The sequence below is a fragment of the Pelodiscus sinensis genome, chromosome 6 (genome assembly GCF_052426305.1).
Source record: "Pelodiscus sinensis isolate ZL-2025 chromosome 6, ASM5242630v1, whole genome shotgun sequence".
Taxonomy (NCBI): Eukaryota; Metazoa; Chordata; order Testudines; family Trionychidae; genus Pelodiscus; species Pelodiscus sinensis.
The window spans coordinates 31,124,136-31,143,127 of NC_143057.1; the positions used below are offsets into that span (position 1 = coordinate 31,124,136).

General features: G+C 38.7%; 1 protein-coding gene across 2 annotated transcripts in view; it reads left to right on the forward strand.

Annotated features, from left to right (window-relative positions):
* Positions 1–18,992, forward strand: part of LOC102449863 (histone-arginine methyltransferase CARM1-like) — a 143,187-nt gene that overhangs the window by 119,841 nt on the left and 4,354 nt on the right. For both annotated transcript variants that reach the window (XM_075931655.2, XM_006129900.5), the window contains 5 exons: positions 3,943–4,024; positions 6,532–6,617; positions 9,124–9,213; positions 11,214–11,351; positions 18,511–18,600. In XM_075931655.2, coding sequence (XP_075787770.1) covers positions 3,943–4,024; positions 6,532–6,617; positions 9,124–9,213; positions 11,214–11,351; positions 18,511–18,600 — 486 coding nt within the window. The remainder of the gene's footprint in view (positions 1–3,942; positions 4,025–6,531; positions 6,618–9,123; positions 9,214–11,213; positions 11,352–18,510; positions 18,601–18,992) is intronic.

Here is an 18,992-nt window from a genome sequence, read left to right on the forward strand (position 1 = left end):
TTCATTGGACTGGGACTCAACTCTACCTGTGTGAGAGCGTTCCTACTGCTAGACGGATTTCAGACCCTCTCCCCCAAATCTTTTTGAATTTTTTGTTCCTGGATGTATACATTCCTATTTAGCTGTATTAAAATGCGTATTGTTTGCTTGGGTCCTAGATTGCTCTGCAACAGTGACCTGTCCTCTTTCTTCAGTATTTATCACTCCCGCAATTTTTGTGTCATCTGCGATCATCAGTGATGATTTTAAGTCATTGGTATTGATCCTTGTGCAACCCCACTAAAAACATATCTGCTAATGAAAAATTCCCCATTTACAGTTACGTTTTGAGACCTATCGATTAACCAGTTTTTAGTCCATGTAATGTATGCCATGTTAATTTTCTGTCATTCTAGCTTTTTATTCAAAAAATTCATGTGGTACCAAGTCAAATGTTCTACAGAAGTCAAAGTATATTACATCAACACTATTACCTTTATCACTCAAGCTTGCAAAATGTTTTTAAAATGTTTTCAAACCCTATCTATAATTTCAGTTTCTCCCCACTTAATCTTTAGCTTCTGCTCTTGGTTGTTCTCAAGAGTGCAAAAAATATGACAAACTACAAGTTGGATGGAATAGGGCCTATATTTTGTTTTTTCCCCCATCTGCCAGCTTCCTCGGGAACCCATAGTAGAAACTCAGGGTTTGGTTAATAAGGATTGTTATTGCTCAGTGAGGGAAATTGATGTCGAATTAGCAGTCTGAAGCAGAAACACATCAGTTTTTTCACAGGGCCTTACAGAACTAGCTGTTACTGGCAGTATCCAAGCATTTAACTGTAAGGTTGCTTATGATATTCCATCTCCATTGTTAGGGAATATAAAACTTCAGTTTGACAGTTTACAGGTGGGGAATACAAATGGTATGATGTACACATAAATATTTTGTCTTAATCGGTCTTTGCATATTCAGTATGTATATTGTATCTGTACTAATAGCAGAAAAATCTACTTGTCCCTGACATTAATAAATGCCATAAGCTCTTAACTGCTGATGTTCTAGTGACATCTACAGATAGTTTCTTAACATAAATATCCAAGCAAAGAGTACCTGCAAAATGACATCTAGAGCTAATACATACATTGTGTCTCAGAATTGCACACTGATACAATTATTCAGGCGAACACGCAAGAACCAGTCTCTACAAGGTTGCTGAGAGAGAGAGAGAGAGAGAGAGAGAAGTGGAAGACCCTAATTGTTCAGAGTTAACTGGATCTTGGAATTTAATTCACTTCTCCATCATGATCATTGTTTGTTTGTTTTGTTTATTATATGTATTGAAGTAGTACCCCGGTTCGGATTAGACCTCATTGTGCTGGAAGCTGTACAAACTTAAACTAACTGTCTCTGCCTCTTTATCTGGTGTTTCAACAGCTCATTTCACTACCACTTTTCTTATTTTTGGTAAAGAAACACTGTATAAATTTGCCATGTAAATGATGGTCTAAAAGCACTGGATAAACTTTTACATACTTTGCATGAGCTTACATGGATAATCCAATGCACCTGCAACATGGGTTTTTTTCCCAGCCCTGCAGCATAAGGGTTATACCCTAAATAATCCTACATCATGCAGGAGTCTTCCACTGTATATGGGTGTCCAAGGATGATGTGCTGTTTAGGGCTAGCCAGCTCCTGCATTAGCAGAAAATTCCATGCCTCAGAATTCCCTTTTCACTCAGTTCCTTAGTTGGTTTTTCAGAAAATCTGCCCATTGTATGTTTAACAGCCCTTCCTATATCACTAATAGCATCCGAGGAAGGTTTTGCTGCAGATCTTACACATTTTTTCTCCCATTTGCTATAAGCAGCAAAAGGATAAAAGAAATGGTTGGAACTGCAGTTTGAGTGGGCACTCATGAAAACCTCAGATCTGTGAAATGGTCCAGAAAACCTGATTATAGAAACTTGGGTGCCTGCCCTATCAGTAGAAACAGCTGCACCGGACTAACATGGCTACATTTCTACCACTGCCCTATCAGTAGTTACTAGGAGTTTGCATAGTTTATTAATGGCGGAGAGAGAGGAAGAAATAGTTAATGCAAACACAGTATGGTTACTATCCAAAATCAAAAGTGGCTATGAGCCAGCAGCAGGATTTGTTTTTCATACTTAAAGATTAGTTTATCCTGATGCAAATTAACTTGTGTTGTGTCAGAGTCAAGGATGGCACGTTCTGGAAAGGGTGATTGTAATATAACTTACACTTTCTGTTGTAAAAAGCATTCTGAAGATAGGTACAAAGCATATGGCACGTGGTTAAAACAGTCTGTTCTTTGCCTTTGGCTACTTTATGACTGCCCCCAGCTTAAATGAGAGACTGACTTTCTTCTCTAGGGTGTCTGGATAATTCATTTAATTGAATGGACATTCTGTTAAATAGTACTTCACAGACATATCATTAAGGGAGTGGTGTCCAATATTTAATGCCAACCCCTGAGATACGCAGAAATTCTTATGTTCCCTCCGTAATAATGGAGGTTTCAAATGATTAACTGATCTTTCTGCCACAATAGATAAGAGTTTCTTTAGTTATGCATGAAAAGGGGATAGAAGATCTCCTGTGACAGGTGGCATTAGATGATCTCTTCTGTTACACTTATCATTAAAAGAGAAGTACAGTCCTCCATTTAAGCATCTTTCACTTGGAAATGGTCATGATGACTTCTCCCTTTACGTAGGACACAGTTCACGCTGTTGCAAATTAAATAATTATTTAAGTTAACATTTTACAGAAAAACTAATCTTAAAGGAGCTGATCTGTTTAAACATAAACATTTTGCATTTTTAAAAAATCCACACAATATTTAAAATATTGGTATGGTACCTTTAAAATTAAAACAAGAATTGGATGTTTTAGACATTCTCTTAAGGTATTTTCAAAGACTGCAGTTGACTTGAGGCCATGATTTTGCACCTGGATGGTGATTTCATCATTAGAAATTTGCTTAGGTTGCAGACAACTTTTTAGTTATGTTGTCAGAGAATTGCTGAATCTTCCTGGGCTGTAATGAGTGTCTCTAACCTTTTTCAGCTCTCCATTGGATTGATAAGAGGGTCAGACCTTAGACTCTGGGTAGTTGTGGGAGGAGGTATTTTTGCTTGTTATGAGTGAGAGCTTGGCACAGTTTGATCAGCCATGTAACACGTCTTTATTTTTAAAAAATCTTATTCGCTTAGGATGAGAGCCTTACACCTGTTACTCCCTTTATGCCTGATAAAAGGGCCAGAGCCACGTGTAGGGGCCCTAACAGCCTTTGATCCATCTAGGGGACATTTCATCCAGTATAGTCACTGTGGAGACAGCCGTAAGCCTAGGAGGCATGGAGAGGGTCAGAGGGGCATGTCAGAGAGAGGCCGCACTCTGAAGTGCTGGAGATTTTTGGGGCAGCACTGCAGCCAACATGCAGCCTCCTTAGGCTGCCATAACTTACAGTAGACCCTCATGACAGTTTTCAGTTGTTCCATTAGCCTCTCCAGTTCCTAGAACAGCCCAGGATTGGGAGGTCCCAAAACTACCTAAAAGTCACCTTAGCTCCTCTTTCCTGCCGTACCCTTAAGAGGTGAAGTACAGGAGCTCATTCCTGATGCAGAGAGGTCTCTCATCAGTTCTGCTAAGGGTATCAAATCCCTCATCCAGAAAGAGTTCATAGATAGTCTAATCAGCACTGGATTTCATGGATGCCAGGAAATAACCCCCAATGTGCATATGGGTTATGGGAGGGTGAAGAGTGGGATTGGTATGGAGGTAATTTCTGCTCTCCAAACATTCTAGGAAGGAATTAAGTGTCCAGCCACACTTCATATTTTGTTCAGAGATATAATTGTGCCTGGGTCCTCTGGGAGTCAGAGCCTTGAGAGACTTTTTCCACTAAATGTTACTGCACATTACTGTCTCTAGGTACCAGCAGTGTTTTTATGGGGTCAATCTGTCCAGTCTTCGCAGTGCAGCAGTGGATGAGTACTTCCGACAACCTATCGTAGTAAGTATTTCTCTCTCTCTTTTCTATCTCTCCCCCCTCCCCCATAAAGCTTTGCATACTCCATCTAGGAAAGCTCTAGCTATAGCTATACAGGGCCATTTGGTTGGTATACAGAGCTTTGGCTTCCAGTGACCAGCTGTGCTAGAACTGGGAGCATCCTAATCAATGGTTAATTACTGTATGTGCTAGTCCTGGCTCCCTCTTTTGACACTAATACAGAAGTCCACAGTTGTAGGCCCCTGTTGCTGGCATCCTGTCTCCTTCTTGCTAATCTACATTTATTGGCATGAAAGCCAATAGAGAGATTGTTCAGAGGTGACGTATTACATGCCACTCTCTTGGAGGGGGGAAAAAAAGGAAAACTCTCCCACAGAAAGTGTAATGACTTTACAGTTACAGTTTCTCTTTAAGGGACTGCAGGGCAATTCAGCTTGCTGATCCGCTAGTTTCCAGGCCATTCTCAGGAAAAACCCAGCTGTCTCAGTGGCTTACCTGACTCTGTTCCCCTCCCCCCCATGCTCTTTCTTCCTTAAAACATGGCTCCCTTAGAAGTTCTTTTGCCCCCTACTAGTAAATGAGATATTGACATTGGCTTAGCCAGAAGAGATGTTAGCGTGCATATGTTGTTATGTTTGGGTGAACTCCTGAGAGGACAACTTTTCAAAGTAAAGCTTCAATCTAAAGAACTCCAGGTGACATTCTGCAAAAGCGCATGTGGGTCAAGCACTTGGTTTTGGCTTTGGAAATGAATATTTTTGAGCTCTCCTTAAAATAAGCTGCCTCTCTGTTTCTCAGGAGTTACTAGTGATGCCCATACCACCCTTTTATGTTATCGGGTGGGATACTGTGTTTTGAAAACTGTAACATAAATAGCAGTACATTAAATTCAGGTGGCCTAGTCTAGAGACCCATAGCTTCCCCAGTGGCAGGCATAAACTCAACATTAGCTGTTTGCCCCTGGTGTACCCTCTTAATGAGGGAGCTTAGGTTGGTCCTCTTCCTTTCAGTTTGATTGTTCTCAGCCATCACCACAACTGTCCTACTTTACAAACTGCTGATGAATTTTGAAACAAATCTATGTGGGTTTTATTACAGATTAAAAGAAAACTAGATTCAAAGCTCTTTAGCTTTATCAACTCTCTAGTGGCTGGTTCTTGACTACTTATCGTTCATTTTCTGTTTTCCTGGGTTTTCAAGATATTGGTGCCTTTCCAAAACCATTTAATCTGTAAATTCCATGGTTTCAAAGGTCTGAACAGTTCCTTCTTTGTCCACTGCGTGTAAGTGGCTGTCTTTCCACTCAGCCTCATTCGGTGACAATCCCTAAATTAGGCATTGCAGCTTTCAGCTTGGAATTTGCATAGTACAGATTGAACCTCAGGCACATTCCCCTCTGCGCCTCTGCCTTTGAAATGTACAACAGCCGCAGGCGGCTTTTGTACATTTCAAAGGCAGAGGCACAGCGGAATAGCAAGTGTTCCCCTTATCAACTACTCTAAATTTAACATCCCTACTTCAATTCTATTCTCTCTCTCTGTACCGTCAGACATGACTCCATTTGACTGAAAAATGGCAAAAAGTAAGAACATTCATTTTCCATGTTCTTAAAATTTAAAATTGTTAAATTTTAAGCTTTTTAAAATTTGCCACCAGCCCTTTGTGAGTTTTCTGCAGCTATTCAACCTAATTCTCCAACATTCACACAGTGTTGGTTATGTCACATTTTCTGAAAGTCCACTAGAGAATGAAGCTAATTTTTATAGAGCTAAAGCAAAGCCTCTATAAAATACACATGTATATGTCAAGATGAGCACTTGGTTTATAAGCCTTTGTTTTCTTAATTTGTGCCCTTCCATTAAGATTGATAAAAGAGTGTATTATTAAAAACCACACACAGTTGTTAAAAATTCACACACACACCCACCCCCCCACCCCCCCCCAGGATGTGCCTTTTCCTCATACACAGACTCTATTGGGACTCAGGTTTTATGTTCAGTGTAACATCACAAGCAGAGCTTATGATAAGATTTTTACATCAACTGGGAGCTTGTGATCCATGGAGGGTATGAATTAGTGGATGTGTAAAAAGATTAAAAAAGATGTTTTCAGTTAGAGGTGTACTGCCTACTCCTCACCAGATTGCTATATGGACATTCTACATAATTAATTTTGATTGACATGTAGTTGTAATTAACTCTTCAGTATATCTCAAGAACCCTCTAACTGGGTAAGCATTGTGTTGTGCAGGAAGCCATATGAATTATTTGTGTTTGTTGATGAAAACAAAATGAAAAGTATTTTTGTGTGATTTAGCAAGATCCTTAAAGAAGTTTGTAACATAAACCAAATGCATTAATTGCAGATAATAGTCATGCAAACTGTAGTAGAGTGTTTTCAAAAGCTGTTAAAGAGTCGTTAAAATAAAGAAAAATCTTCAGATACCTAATTGATGAGGCTTACAAGATGACAAGACAAAATGACAACATTTGTGACTTTTTTCCCCTCAGGACACTTTCGACATCAGAATTTTGATGGCTCGGACAGTGAAGTACACGGTTAACTTTACAGAAGCTGAAGAGGAAGATTTGCATAGGTTAGTACAGACCAGTGTCATCTGTTGTTAATTATTTGTGTTTTTAGAAGAAGCTGTTGGCTCTGGCTGGAGCTGGGCTCCATGGAATATTACGTGTGTACCAGAATTGTCATCTGCAGTACCCTCTTCTCCAGTTCAACAGCAACACATATGCAACATCAGTGGTAGAAAATTAGTCCAGTAACGTATTGATTTTTATTAAAGATAGTTTATTAGGAACTAATCTATGAAAAGAAAAATCCCTCTAAAGAGGAGGAAAAATAATAGCTGAGGTGTTTATTTTCTTCAAGAAAAAGGACCATTCTGCAGGGTTGAGGATACAATAACATTTACTGATATTTAGGAACATTCAGGTCCTCAGGTATGCCAAGATTCAGGCCACTGGGGAGTTTGTTATTCAGGACACTCATCCCTATTAGACAGGGTTTCTCCTCTCCAGAGCCCTGTACAGACATTGATTAATCCTCCTCCCAACATGCTAGAGAGAGAGGTAGAAACAAGGCTTGGAAAGGGTGTGTGTGCACCCCAGGTTAAGAACCACTGGTCTAGACAGTACTGGGTCCTGCCTTGAGGGCAGGGGAGTGGACTCGATGACCTCTCAAGGTCTCTTCCAGTCCTAATATTCTGTGATTCTGAGTATGTTTGTCTCTTCCTCTGAACTGGTGAACATCACTCTTTTGATTATTACCATTCCCTCCAAGTTTTGTTTTTTGGATCATATTCCCAGGAATGGCAGAGATTTGAGGGTAGCTACTTCGTCAATGATATATCATGACCCGAAGTATTGCCTATGTACTGGTAATACTCTACTGCTGGTTGGCTTAATTCGGAGAATGCTATCCTCTGGCTCAGAAGTACAGAAAACATGAAAAATGATTGAAGAAATTTCTAACAAAATATTTTCATTCAGAAAATCTGACGCTAATCTAAATACAAGCAGCGGCTGAATCAGGACGCCTGGGGCAGAGCAGCTGGGGTGCTGCTGGGTTGGTCCAGTAGCGCCGAGGAGCGGCGCTGCGGGACCAACCCGGCAGCGCCCCAGCTGCTCTACCACAGGCGTCGGCGAGAAAAGTCTGGTCTGCTGGGGGGGGGGGGGGTGCACTAGCTGCGCCCCCCTCCACCCCCCCAACAGACCAGGGAGACGCAGAGCGGCTTTTCTCGCTGCAGAGGATGCGGGCGGCGGGACTGCGGCACATCTGGGCGGTCCTGCCACCCGCGTCCTCCTCGGCTTTGCTCCGCGTCTCCCTGGTCTGCTGGGGGGCCCACTCCCCGCAGCAGACCAGGGAGATGCGGAGCAGCTTTTCTCGCCCTGGAGGACACGGGGGGTGGGACCGCAGCGCGTTTGAGCGGTCCCGCCGCCCGCGTCCTCCGGAGCGAGAAAAGCCCCGTTCGTAAGTACGGATCCGACATAAGTCGGATCCGCGTAACCCGGGGACTGCCTGTACTGAAATGTATGATATTTTGACTTTTTGCCCTGATTTAAGATGGGAGGAAAAGATGTTGACATATCAGAATTTACTGCAGGATGGGAATTCCATTTTTTGATCAACTTCGTTTAGACAGTTGAGTTCAAATGCCTTTCCAAAAAATGGATTTCTGATCAGCACTGATTCTCCTATATGAGATTTTAAAATGGATGAGAATGTATATCTCTTCTGTTCCACTTTCAGTGGCTGTCTTGGTGGGATGTTAAAGAACCCCAATTAATCCACTTTTATGCCTAAAATCAAGCATATGCTTAAATCTTTTTAAGATTGCAGCCTTTAATAGTACGTGAAAGCCTTTATCATCTTGTTCCTTAATGAATGGTTTGAAAAATATGATAGGGATTGAATTTGAAATATTATTTAAAACTACAATTGCATTAATCATAGGGGGGAAGCAAGTACAGTCAGTTGCTCTTCCATGTGTGCATATGTGCATACACACCCCACCTGTTTTCATTTAAAAAGTAGCACAGACCATTGCAGGTGTTATATCACCCCACAAATAGCTTGCTGTCATGGATTTATTGCTTCTGAGTAGTGAACTTCTGCAGCTGCTGTTAAAAATTTAACAGACTTGTGTTTGTGAAACCATATTTGAGTATTTCTTATATTCTGAAACAAAGAACTCCTCCATTCCTGCTAGCAGAAGTCTAGTTTACTGTCCCAAAAATGCAGTGGTGCTGGTTTTATCTGCAGAGTGCATACAGAACAACTAATGACCTGACATTAGAGGTGCCGAGCACTTGGATTTTTCGTTGGTTTTCATTAGGAGTTGCAGTTGTTTAGCATTTCTGAAAATCAAGTCAAATGTTTCTAAATGACCTAAAATAATTATCTAGAGTAATTTTAAAATGGATTTTATCTGGGATGTGCGTGACAGTTGAAGCACAAATTGTTGGGGTAAAGATAGAAGTGCAGAATCCATCACCAGGCAGGCTTTAGTAGCGTGTTTTTGTTGGATTTTTGTCTGCACTGCGTTTGTACGTTACCCTGGCAACGTTCTATTTTTCCTCCTGCAGAGTGGAAATCCCCTTCGTTTTCCAGATGATGCAGTCTGGGCTAATCCATGGTCTGGCTTTTTGGTTTGACGTCGCATTTGTAGGATCGCTGTATGTATTTTTTTATCACTCTCATGCAACATTAAATGCAAAAAAATTGCCTCCTCATGGATGTAGGAAAGTGTGATATTACTCTAATGTTGAACTTGTCGTATTATTCCCAGTAGGCAGTACCTTCTTAAGGTACTAACCATGGGAGTAACAACACAGCACTGACATTGTGTGGTTTGGGATTACCCCATGTTACCTTATGTGACATATGTTCTGGAATGGTGATAGCTTGGGATTTTTAAGTATTTTTTCTTTGAGGTGACAACCCCATATCTTTCTGCATGGAACCCATTCCTTAATTATTTTTCTAATTCAGTGTAACTACTTAGCATTATAGGGAGGAACAGGAACATGTGCTGTAATTGTTCACTTTGGACAAGATCTTGCTCGGGGGGGGTGGCGACACACAGGCATCTCAAGAGAGCAGCTAAGACCTGCAGTGTTTGGTGCTGCTACTTACTATTCTGGAAAGTAAGTGGTAGAACTGCACAGGGGAAAAGAAGAGTAAATTCTTCCATATGAGAGAGAATGTCATCTTAGCTCTAACAAAAAATCAGGTCCTTTGGGGAAAGGGATATTTTTCTTTCAGATTAAATATCTTGGTACGAATTGGATACTTCTTTGGGAAACAAAGCATTATTACCAGATCCTGGGAAACTAAATCTTTAATTATTTGTTTTCTTTTAGTTGTAATTGATGAATACCCTTCATTAGCACCTAATATAAGGCTCACTGAAGAATGATTTTTTTTAATAATGTTACATTCCCTTAGTACTTTTTTAAAGTAGTAATTTACTTCAGAACTCAATTTTTACTGGCAAGTGGATTAGGAATAAAGCCTACTTTTAGCTCCATGAGACACAAAGCCTCAAAGAAAGATTCCAGTTATGTTGGAGTTGATTAAAGCATATCAATCAGACACCTCTATTTTAGTGTAGCATACAGCAGCTTGTCTGCTGACCAGCATAGACTGACAAGAGTGGGAATTTGATCACTGCATCAGATAACCATTTAAACATAGAGTCATGTTTAAATTCTTGTTCTTAGGATTCAGAGTTCTCCCTGGGCTGAATTGGGGATATGTCACAGGCTGTGACAGGCCCCTATCTTCACAATCACAGCCTCTTTAGAGAGTTGTGGAAATCGCATTGTCCAGAGGCATCAAAGTTGGAAGCAAGGACAAAATCTCTGGTTGTTGGTTTATTGAAAGCACATGGATATTTTAGTTTAAACAAAAATGACAAGAAAAATCAAATAGGTTCTGTTCATTGTGCACATTTTTAACACACATTTCTTCTGCCTTTTTAACCCAAGAAAAAATATCTGCTAACTAATAATAGTTTATGAAGGAAGGAAAGAAGGCAGAATAATGACTGAATTCGTCTTTCATTCTATCTTTCCTGTCCTTCCTCATCTTCTCACTGAGACAAACTACATCAGTACTAATCTTTCCAGTTTCCCTTTGGAAGAAGAAAATGTTCTCTCCCTCTTGCACTATCCATCCCATGGCATTCCAGGGATCTGTTTTACAAAATGGTATTTCAGTGAGAAGAAAGGGAATGGGAGGAAAGTCCTTCAAATTAGAAAAATAGCACATATCCGGCATCAGCGGTAGAGCCACCTTCCCAGCAGGACCACATGAAGCAGAGCTGTGATGTTACTTCTGGAGGAGAAGATGGGGCCAGGCCTCAAGGCAGCTATTGAGTACTTTTTAATTCAGTTGCTGCCTCACATGATCTGTAGGTTTTCAGGCTATGCCCTGATGCATGGCTGCCCATGCAAGATCAAACCTTAATTGCATGGGTCTTCCATACTAGATGGGAGGGTATGAGGTGTGGAGGTAGGTCTCTGGAATTTATAAATCAATAATTTAGCACTTTCCATAGCTTATTTATAGATTGTTTAAAGTGTATTACACATTCCTAAAATTCCCTCCCAAAATTGTGTTGCCTTCGAATAGAGCAAATGAGTGGGAGCCTATGTATTGTATTTTGTTTTAGGGTAACTGTTTGGTTATCAACTGCTCCGACGGAACCTTTAACTCATTGGTATCAAGTACGCTGCCTCCTTCAGACTCCCCTCTTTGCCAAAGAAGGAGAAACTCTCTCAGGGAAAGTCCTGTTTGTAGCGAATAAACGGTAAGTAGCAAAGCAACCCCAGGAGACTTCTCATTGCATGTTGCCTCTGTGACTGAGGTTCTCCAAAACGTTGCATCAGAATATACATAGTTTAGAAAGATCTGGAAATGGAAAAATCAAGCTGCACAAGGTCTGGTTTAGTGCTTCACCTCTCTACATCCAAGACTGCAGAGTATAAATTCACCCTTCATCATAGTGGCCAAAGGAAACATGTCTCGCCAAAATATGGAAGAAGTATTTCCATGTGTCATGGAGAGATTGGAAAAACTACTAGTCATTGTACATCTGCTAAATGACTTGATTTATCAATCATTTTAAAGATCAGATCAGCTTTCAATGCCTATAAACATCTGTCTAGCCACACAATCCCAAATTTAGCACAGCAAAATCCATTTAAATGGAAAGAAAAACATTGAGAGAAGCAGTATTTTCTTTGGTTTGAAGGGCACAGCTGTCCCAGTTTGTCAGTGTTTTTGAGATAGCTCATTGTTCATACATCACCTTCATTTTTTCAGTATAAAATTTTTTTCTCTACAGATTTTGAATGTTTATATTTCCTCTCCCGCCCCCAGTGAATCTTTTGTTATGGATAAATAAAGTGGAGGTGTTGCTCTATCTTTGCTAATTTTCACGTCTGAAAAGAATTTCCTGATAGATGCACTTTTCTATATTTAAGGCACTACCCATGTATCAGTGAGACACAATCTTCCCTTTATAGAGTGGTTAGTGAAGAGGATGGTTCCCTAAGGGGTGCATTTTCATCAGAACAGAGTTAGTTAACTTTGTTACTACCCTTTTGCTATCAATGAGAGTTGAGAAGCATTACCCCTCTACTGTGCTATGAAAACATTCCCTGAAGATTGGTTTGCACAGCTGGTTCATTTCAATCTAGTGCACCTGCATGTATGTGTAATAGTAATTAAAAGCAATTGTATAAATGTGAATCATATTGTTATTGTTTAGCTCTGGATAGGTGCTATGTGTGTTCAGAGAGTTTTCATAAGATCAAAGATGGTATAGAAGCACTCTCAAAATGCTTAATTTACACCCGCAATAAATGACCAGTGTGGGACCTTTTCCTGTTTCCAATCTTTTGGGTTAGGCGCTCTTATGAAAGGAGATGAATAACACAAGTCACAACACGTCCCTTTCAAAAATAAAAAATATCAGTTGCTAAATGTGTAAAGAGAGAACTAGGTGTGTTCTGCAAAGTGATCATACAGCTGCTACTGTAATGACATAGTCCTATAGTCTTCTTTCTTGGCAAAAGAACTATAAGCCGCTTTCTGGAAGTTCAGTGTATCTTGGCTTTCTTTGAAGGATTTTTGACCCAGGTTGATGAGTAGTTTTCCTGGATTAAGACTGAGTTTTATATTTATGGCAAAGATTAGATGAAAATATAGGTAGAAGCAAAATTAGCACTTTGTGAATCCTTAAAACTGATTATTTTTATCTCTTTAGTTTTTTATAAAGAAAGACCTGTCACTATGATGTCTGAATGCCTATCCACATCCATTGTTTATAGGTGTGCATGTGATTGGAGATTTAGTGTGTATGTGCGTGATGTGGCATATGTTCCACAAATCAGGATGGGTAAAAATCAATGATTTTTTTTAAATTGCATGCTTTTATTTACATTAAATACACCTTTCTTCCTGAAAAGAAATCTTTTTAACATTGACAGCCTGTGTTAAGGCCAAAATGTGCTGGGATCATTTAAATAATTTTAAAGGGTCTGGTGCATCAGTGAGCTTTCTTCAAAATGTAATGAGGTAAAAGATGTTTCCTTTTCAGTTCTGTATAGAATCAGGGAGAAAAATTCAGAAGTCCATTCAAGGTTAATGCATGTCTGTTATATATTCCATTAAATTCTGTATTGTTTCAACCTTTATAATAGAGTAAATGATGGTATTTTATATTTTTTCCAAAATTAATTTTTTTCCAAATTTATATTTTTTCCAACTTTCCAGTTTCTTTTAAACAGAAGAGTTGTGCCTTAATGACTTTTGGTTCCACAGTAACTTACAGGTGCAAAGAGAAAATTTTTTTCTTCATTTGGACAAGTTCATTCAAAGTTGAGAAACTGACAGGGTGCTGAAAAAACAGGAAAGCTTATTTTCTTCTTCCATTCTTTGAATAAAAACCCTGTGAGAGAAGATAAGATCTATTAATTCTAAAAATCTGGAGGCCATGAGATTACATTTGCAAAGATATTTAGTGCCTAAAGATGCAGATAAGGGTCTAGTTGAATTTTCAAAAGCCTGTAAGCAGTCTGAGCGCTTACGAAAATATCACTAGCATCTAAGTGCCTAAATGCCTTTGAAAATATGGCCCATGGTGATCAGAAACAATCTGTCAACTCATTAACTGCAATTAATTCTTCCTTTGTTTAATAAATCAGTTTAAAATGAAAATAAGTTTTGATAAACTCTGTTTTATTCCTATGCATTCGGCACATTTAAGGTTGGTGCATTTGATAATTGAAAAATATGTTTAAAATTTGATTTTGTACATTTTAATAGGATTTAATAGATGTACTTGGTTGGAAATTGGAAGTTAATACAAAAATCATCTAATAAGTAAGAAATGTTTAATTCACTGTTTTCTAACACAATAAAAACTAAAAAATTAATACATTTGAATATATGTATGTTCAGCTGGGTAAGTGCTTAAATAAAAATGTATCCTCCTAATTACCAAAAAGAAGTAGAACATTTACTTTAAAGGCTAAATTTTCTTGCAATCAACATGCTTTAATTGTTAGCAACCAGTGAGAATGAACCTTTCTTTAGTAAAATAACTAAAAGTATAAATGCAAGCCAAGATTCAAGTCATTCATTTCAATCAAGTTTTGTTGCTTGCGGATGTAAATCAATATATCCTGCAGAAAATAAATATAAGCTCATAATGCCTATACCAACTGGACTATTATCAATTGACAAAAATAACAAATTCCCCAACTCCATAGAATTTTAGATCACTCTTCTCAAACTACCCCCTTAGGAAATATGTGAATAAATTGATAATGAAGGACTTCAATGTGCCCTAGAGTCTATAAACTGTCCCTAGCAGGCCAATGAGGATGTCCTGTTTACAGCATCAGTGCATACAAAAATAGAGACTGATTGTAGAAATATACTCATTTTGGCTGCACAGAGAGGTACTCTTGAAGGTTTACATGACCCGAATGATACAGGACTTCATACATTAAAAACAACACAATGAATTGCATCAGGAAATGAAGTGGAGGCCAATGCAGTTCATAGAGCATCAATGTAATCTCTTCCATGTGGGGGAAGAGTAGGCAACCACATTCTGCACTAGACAATTTCAGAGTGGTCTTGAAAGATAGTGTCGTATGTAATGCATTGCAGTTATCCATTGTGGAAGCTACCAAAACATAGATAATTAGAAGGTTTACATGCAAAAGGAAAGGTCAATCCTTCTTGCCAAGTGAAAATGTATTAAGGTACCCAGGGCCACCTCTACCCTCTGGGCAGCCAGAAGTAATCAACGACTTCATAACATCCAAGATCAGAAGGGAACATTGTGACCATCTAGTTGGACCTCTTATTAAACATAGATCATGGAACTTCCCCAAAATACTTCCTACGGCAGGTATTTTAGAAAAACAGCCAATCTTGATTTAAAAATTGTTGTGATGGAGAATCCACGGAGGCCCTTGGTGAATTGGTTTCACAGTTAAGAACTTTATGCCTTTTGTGACTGTGATTGCTGGAGGTGCTGGCTGAAAATGTTTTTTCCTGGCCAAGTGCAAAGAATAGGGAAGATGATCCCCAAAATAGGTGGTTTATTCTTATAATTAGATTCCCCAAACCAGTAACAAAACAGTCTCTTTAAGCCAGGCATGTCCAAAGTCCGGCCCGCGGGCCAATTGCGGCCCGTGTTCCGGTTTAATACGGCCCCACAGGTAATTTGGCAATATCTATCTTTTATGGCCCCCAACGAATCCATATGTATTGAGATGAATACATTGTAAAATCTCAGTTAATGTCAGTTGGTCTAAATCAGTTATAAATATATTTGGACACAACATGTATACTTGGTGTTATGTTCCTGTTCATATTTTTTTAACTTAAAAGTTGACAGACAACCTTTATTACCAATAATATGTAATGTACTTTACAATGTTCCTGACATATATTTCAGCTTCCTGGATTTTTTTTTCATCTGGCCTTCAGATATGAAAGGCAGAGTGATTTAACACCTGTTTAGATTTGTCATCCATGTGACGAAATGAAAAGTATGCCGTTTGCAATAAAGTTTGCATAAAATAGTTAATTTGCATTTAATTTTAATGGTTCAAAGAATGTCAGGCAAAATGGTCGGCCCTCACGCATGTTCACTTCATCAAATCTGGCCCTCTTTGAAAAAAGTTTGGACACCCCTGCTTTAAGCAATCCAGACTTCAGCTCCCACAACCAAAGTCTAGATAGTGAGGGTTATTTAAAACTTTATTCACCATACATAAAGTTCTATCAACCTCCAAGAGATTGGACATATTACCGCCAGGTCAATGCATATTTCCGATTTTACCCAAATACACATTTACAGCCAAATCTTATTAACAAAATCTAAGAATTCTTAAAAAATAAAAAAAGTGAGTTACTCTGGTTGAAAGATCATTCTACATACAGATACAAGTTCTTCTAGCAGAGATGATGAGCCTACTGATTTGTAGAAGTCCTTCTGGAATCAGTTCAATAGGTTATGCACAGTTTGTTCATGAGAAACTATAGGGATAATCTAGAGTAGATGAGGAGACCTCAATCTTGCAATTTGAATTTACCCTGACAATGTTTAAACAGATGTGAGATAAACCAGGATCAAGCACTAAGCTTCTTTCATAGTTCTCTAGTAAGCTGATAGTCTCTTGACAGGAGACATCACAACAAGGGCATTCCCAGATGAAGAAGAGGCAGTGTATGTGGCTGCTTTAAAGCTAAACTTTTATTTCTTATGTATACACAGGTAAAGTAGTAGTATTAATTAACACAAGGCAAATAGCCATTCAAACTGTCAAGAGATTCCATTATGGCATAGACAATTTAAGATTAAGACAATGTAAGTGTAATATTTATTCTTAATCCTCTAATACAGGCCAACATGTTAACGTTTCATCTACTTAACATGGCTTTGATAGCTGTCTATAAGGAATGTCCTTGTTCATCATTTCAATACTTTTCTAATATGTCCTTAATAGGTTGCTTTTAATTCAACCAGCCTTTTAGGTGCTAAGACCTCACTGGCTCAGTATCACAGCCCTTATTTTCGGTCTGATTTAAAATTTTACTCCTGATTTCCATTCTGAATATCCTCTCAGTAATTGCTGTCATTGCTACCATTTTAAATCTGGACAATCTACATGGGCACCCATTTTCTTCAGTCTTTCTATTCAGCTGGGCAACATTCTGAGGACTCAATTTACCCTGATTCTTCAAAAGAGTACAAATTACACTCCATGTATCAGAAAGGGCTGCTGTACCCAAGGCAGATCCTGGTCTCTGAAAGAAGACAGTGTTTATACTTCTCTTGGGGGCTCCACTAGGGGAGAGTAGCTTTAATGTAAAGTTGTGGCCCCATAAAAACAGGTGATAGAGGCTATTCAGGGCAAGAGATGAACTAGCACATCCCCTATGTGCCTTGAGCATTCTCCCCCTTGGTTGGTTTCACTTATGGGGCTGCACTAGTTTGAAATTTGCCCACTAGCAGAGATAGGGTTGTGGGTAATTTATGCCACCACAATCCCCTGTGGGTGGATTTTCTCTGTCCTGGGTTATACTAGTGTTGTCCAGGACTGCATTATACTAGTGTTGTCCAGGACTCTTTTATCTTCTTTTGAAAGAACTTCCTCTTCTTCGTCTACACACGCCTTTTTGTGAAAGAGCTCTTTTGCAAAAAGGCTTCTTCCTCGTAGAAAGAGATTTACCAATGTCAGAAAAAAAACCTCTGTTCTTTCGATTTTTTTTTGAAAGAACGCGATTGCAGTGTGAATGTAAGTGAATTTTTCTTTTGGAAAAATGGCCATTTTTCTGAAAAAAAAAAACCCAAAACTCTGTAGTGTAGACATAGCCCTTGGAACTAACTTTAGTAGGAATATCAGTATGGCTGCTGATTCCGCCTTGTCTCTCACCGGGTCCTGCGTACTTTGCTCAGATCAGCAGTCCTCTGTGGCATTCTTTCTTTTGCAAATAGGTATAACAAATACATTCAAATAAATACAAATAGTGCACGTTGCCAACGTCTTAAAATAATTCCTTCAGTTTTGGAGCTTGTGTATAATCTCCAGCTACAGGGAAAAATAAATAAATATTGATTCTCACTAAGAGAAAGAAGGTTTAAATGAAGGTGAAAAATTGGTTCACCAACTTGAACTAGTATTGTGAAACCCGTAACTAGTTTGAGATTTGTGGAAAATATAATCTCTGTGAGGTTCTTCATGGTTCTACGACATGCAAATAAACTTCTAGCAATAACAGCAATATAAACACAGAATGCCCAGAGCATTTCCTGGATCTTAATGACAAGCTTGTCTGGTGCTGCCTAGAAACAAATTTTAACATTTTTTTATTCAGAAATCTGGACACAAATTGAGATTTTGGACTGGCTGCCACAATGTCAAATCTATGGCAATGATGCACTTATATTTACTGGTTATCTGATTTTTATGTGTAAATTCCATTTCCTAGCAACAGATCCCTGCAGGAAATACATTTCTGAGTGATTGTTGATTTGGGTGGTTAAAGTCATTTGACCATTTATTTTGTATCACCACTCAGTGTAATATGCTCACTAAGAAACGCATGGCCTTGCATATTGTAATGCTGAAATATCACAACATTCATTATTGAATGTCATCCTCAGTTGCAATGAATGCATATTTTGCAGCTTTTTTAACATGTTGAGTCCCTAAGTCACCCATGCATTTTTGTTCTCTTACCCATTGGCTAGCCTGTGAATAAGGAATTAACCTAGTCAATCATGTGTGAAATTGGAGTTTTGATCCCCTGCACATTCATTACATGTATCAACTGAAGAGATTAGGTACGCTAAAGATGCTGTTATTTGACTTAAGATGTTACAGATATAATTGCAGATCGGTTATGTTGTCTCTTTTGTGTTTTTATTGTTGATACAGACAGAGTTACGACATTCAGATTGTGGCTGTTGTGGACCAGACAGGCTTTAAATCTGGTAACATCCTTGATTTAAAGAATCCGTTTTTTAGGTAAGAAATGTTGTGGCTAAAAAACACCATGATTATTAATGTAGTAAAATTTAGGGTGGGGCAGTTCTTGTCTCTCAGAAATGTATCACTTTTGCTAGCTATGTTTCTGATATTACAAGCAATTTATGTTTTATATTTAGGGAAAGTAAACTACATGTTAGCATTTAGCCATTGGCATACACTTAAGAGTAATTGTGCTTCTTTTCTGCCTGGTGAGGAAAAAGCAAAGTTTAAAAAACATTGAACTGTGTCCATTGAAACAGATGCAACAAATTAACTTCAAGGCACTCTCTAAAATTAAGCCATAAAAATAAATATCAAATGAATATTCTAGCCAACACCCTGTCTCACACACAATTCTACTGAGACTAAAAATGTCAGCACTGAAATTG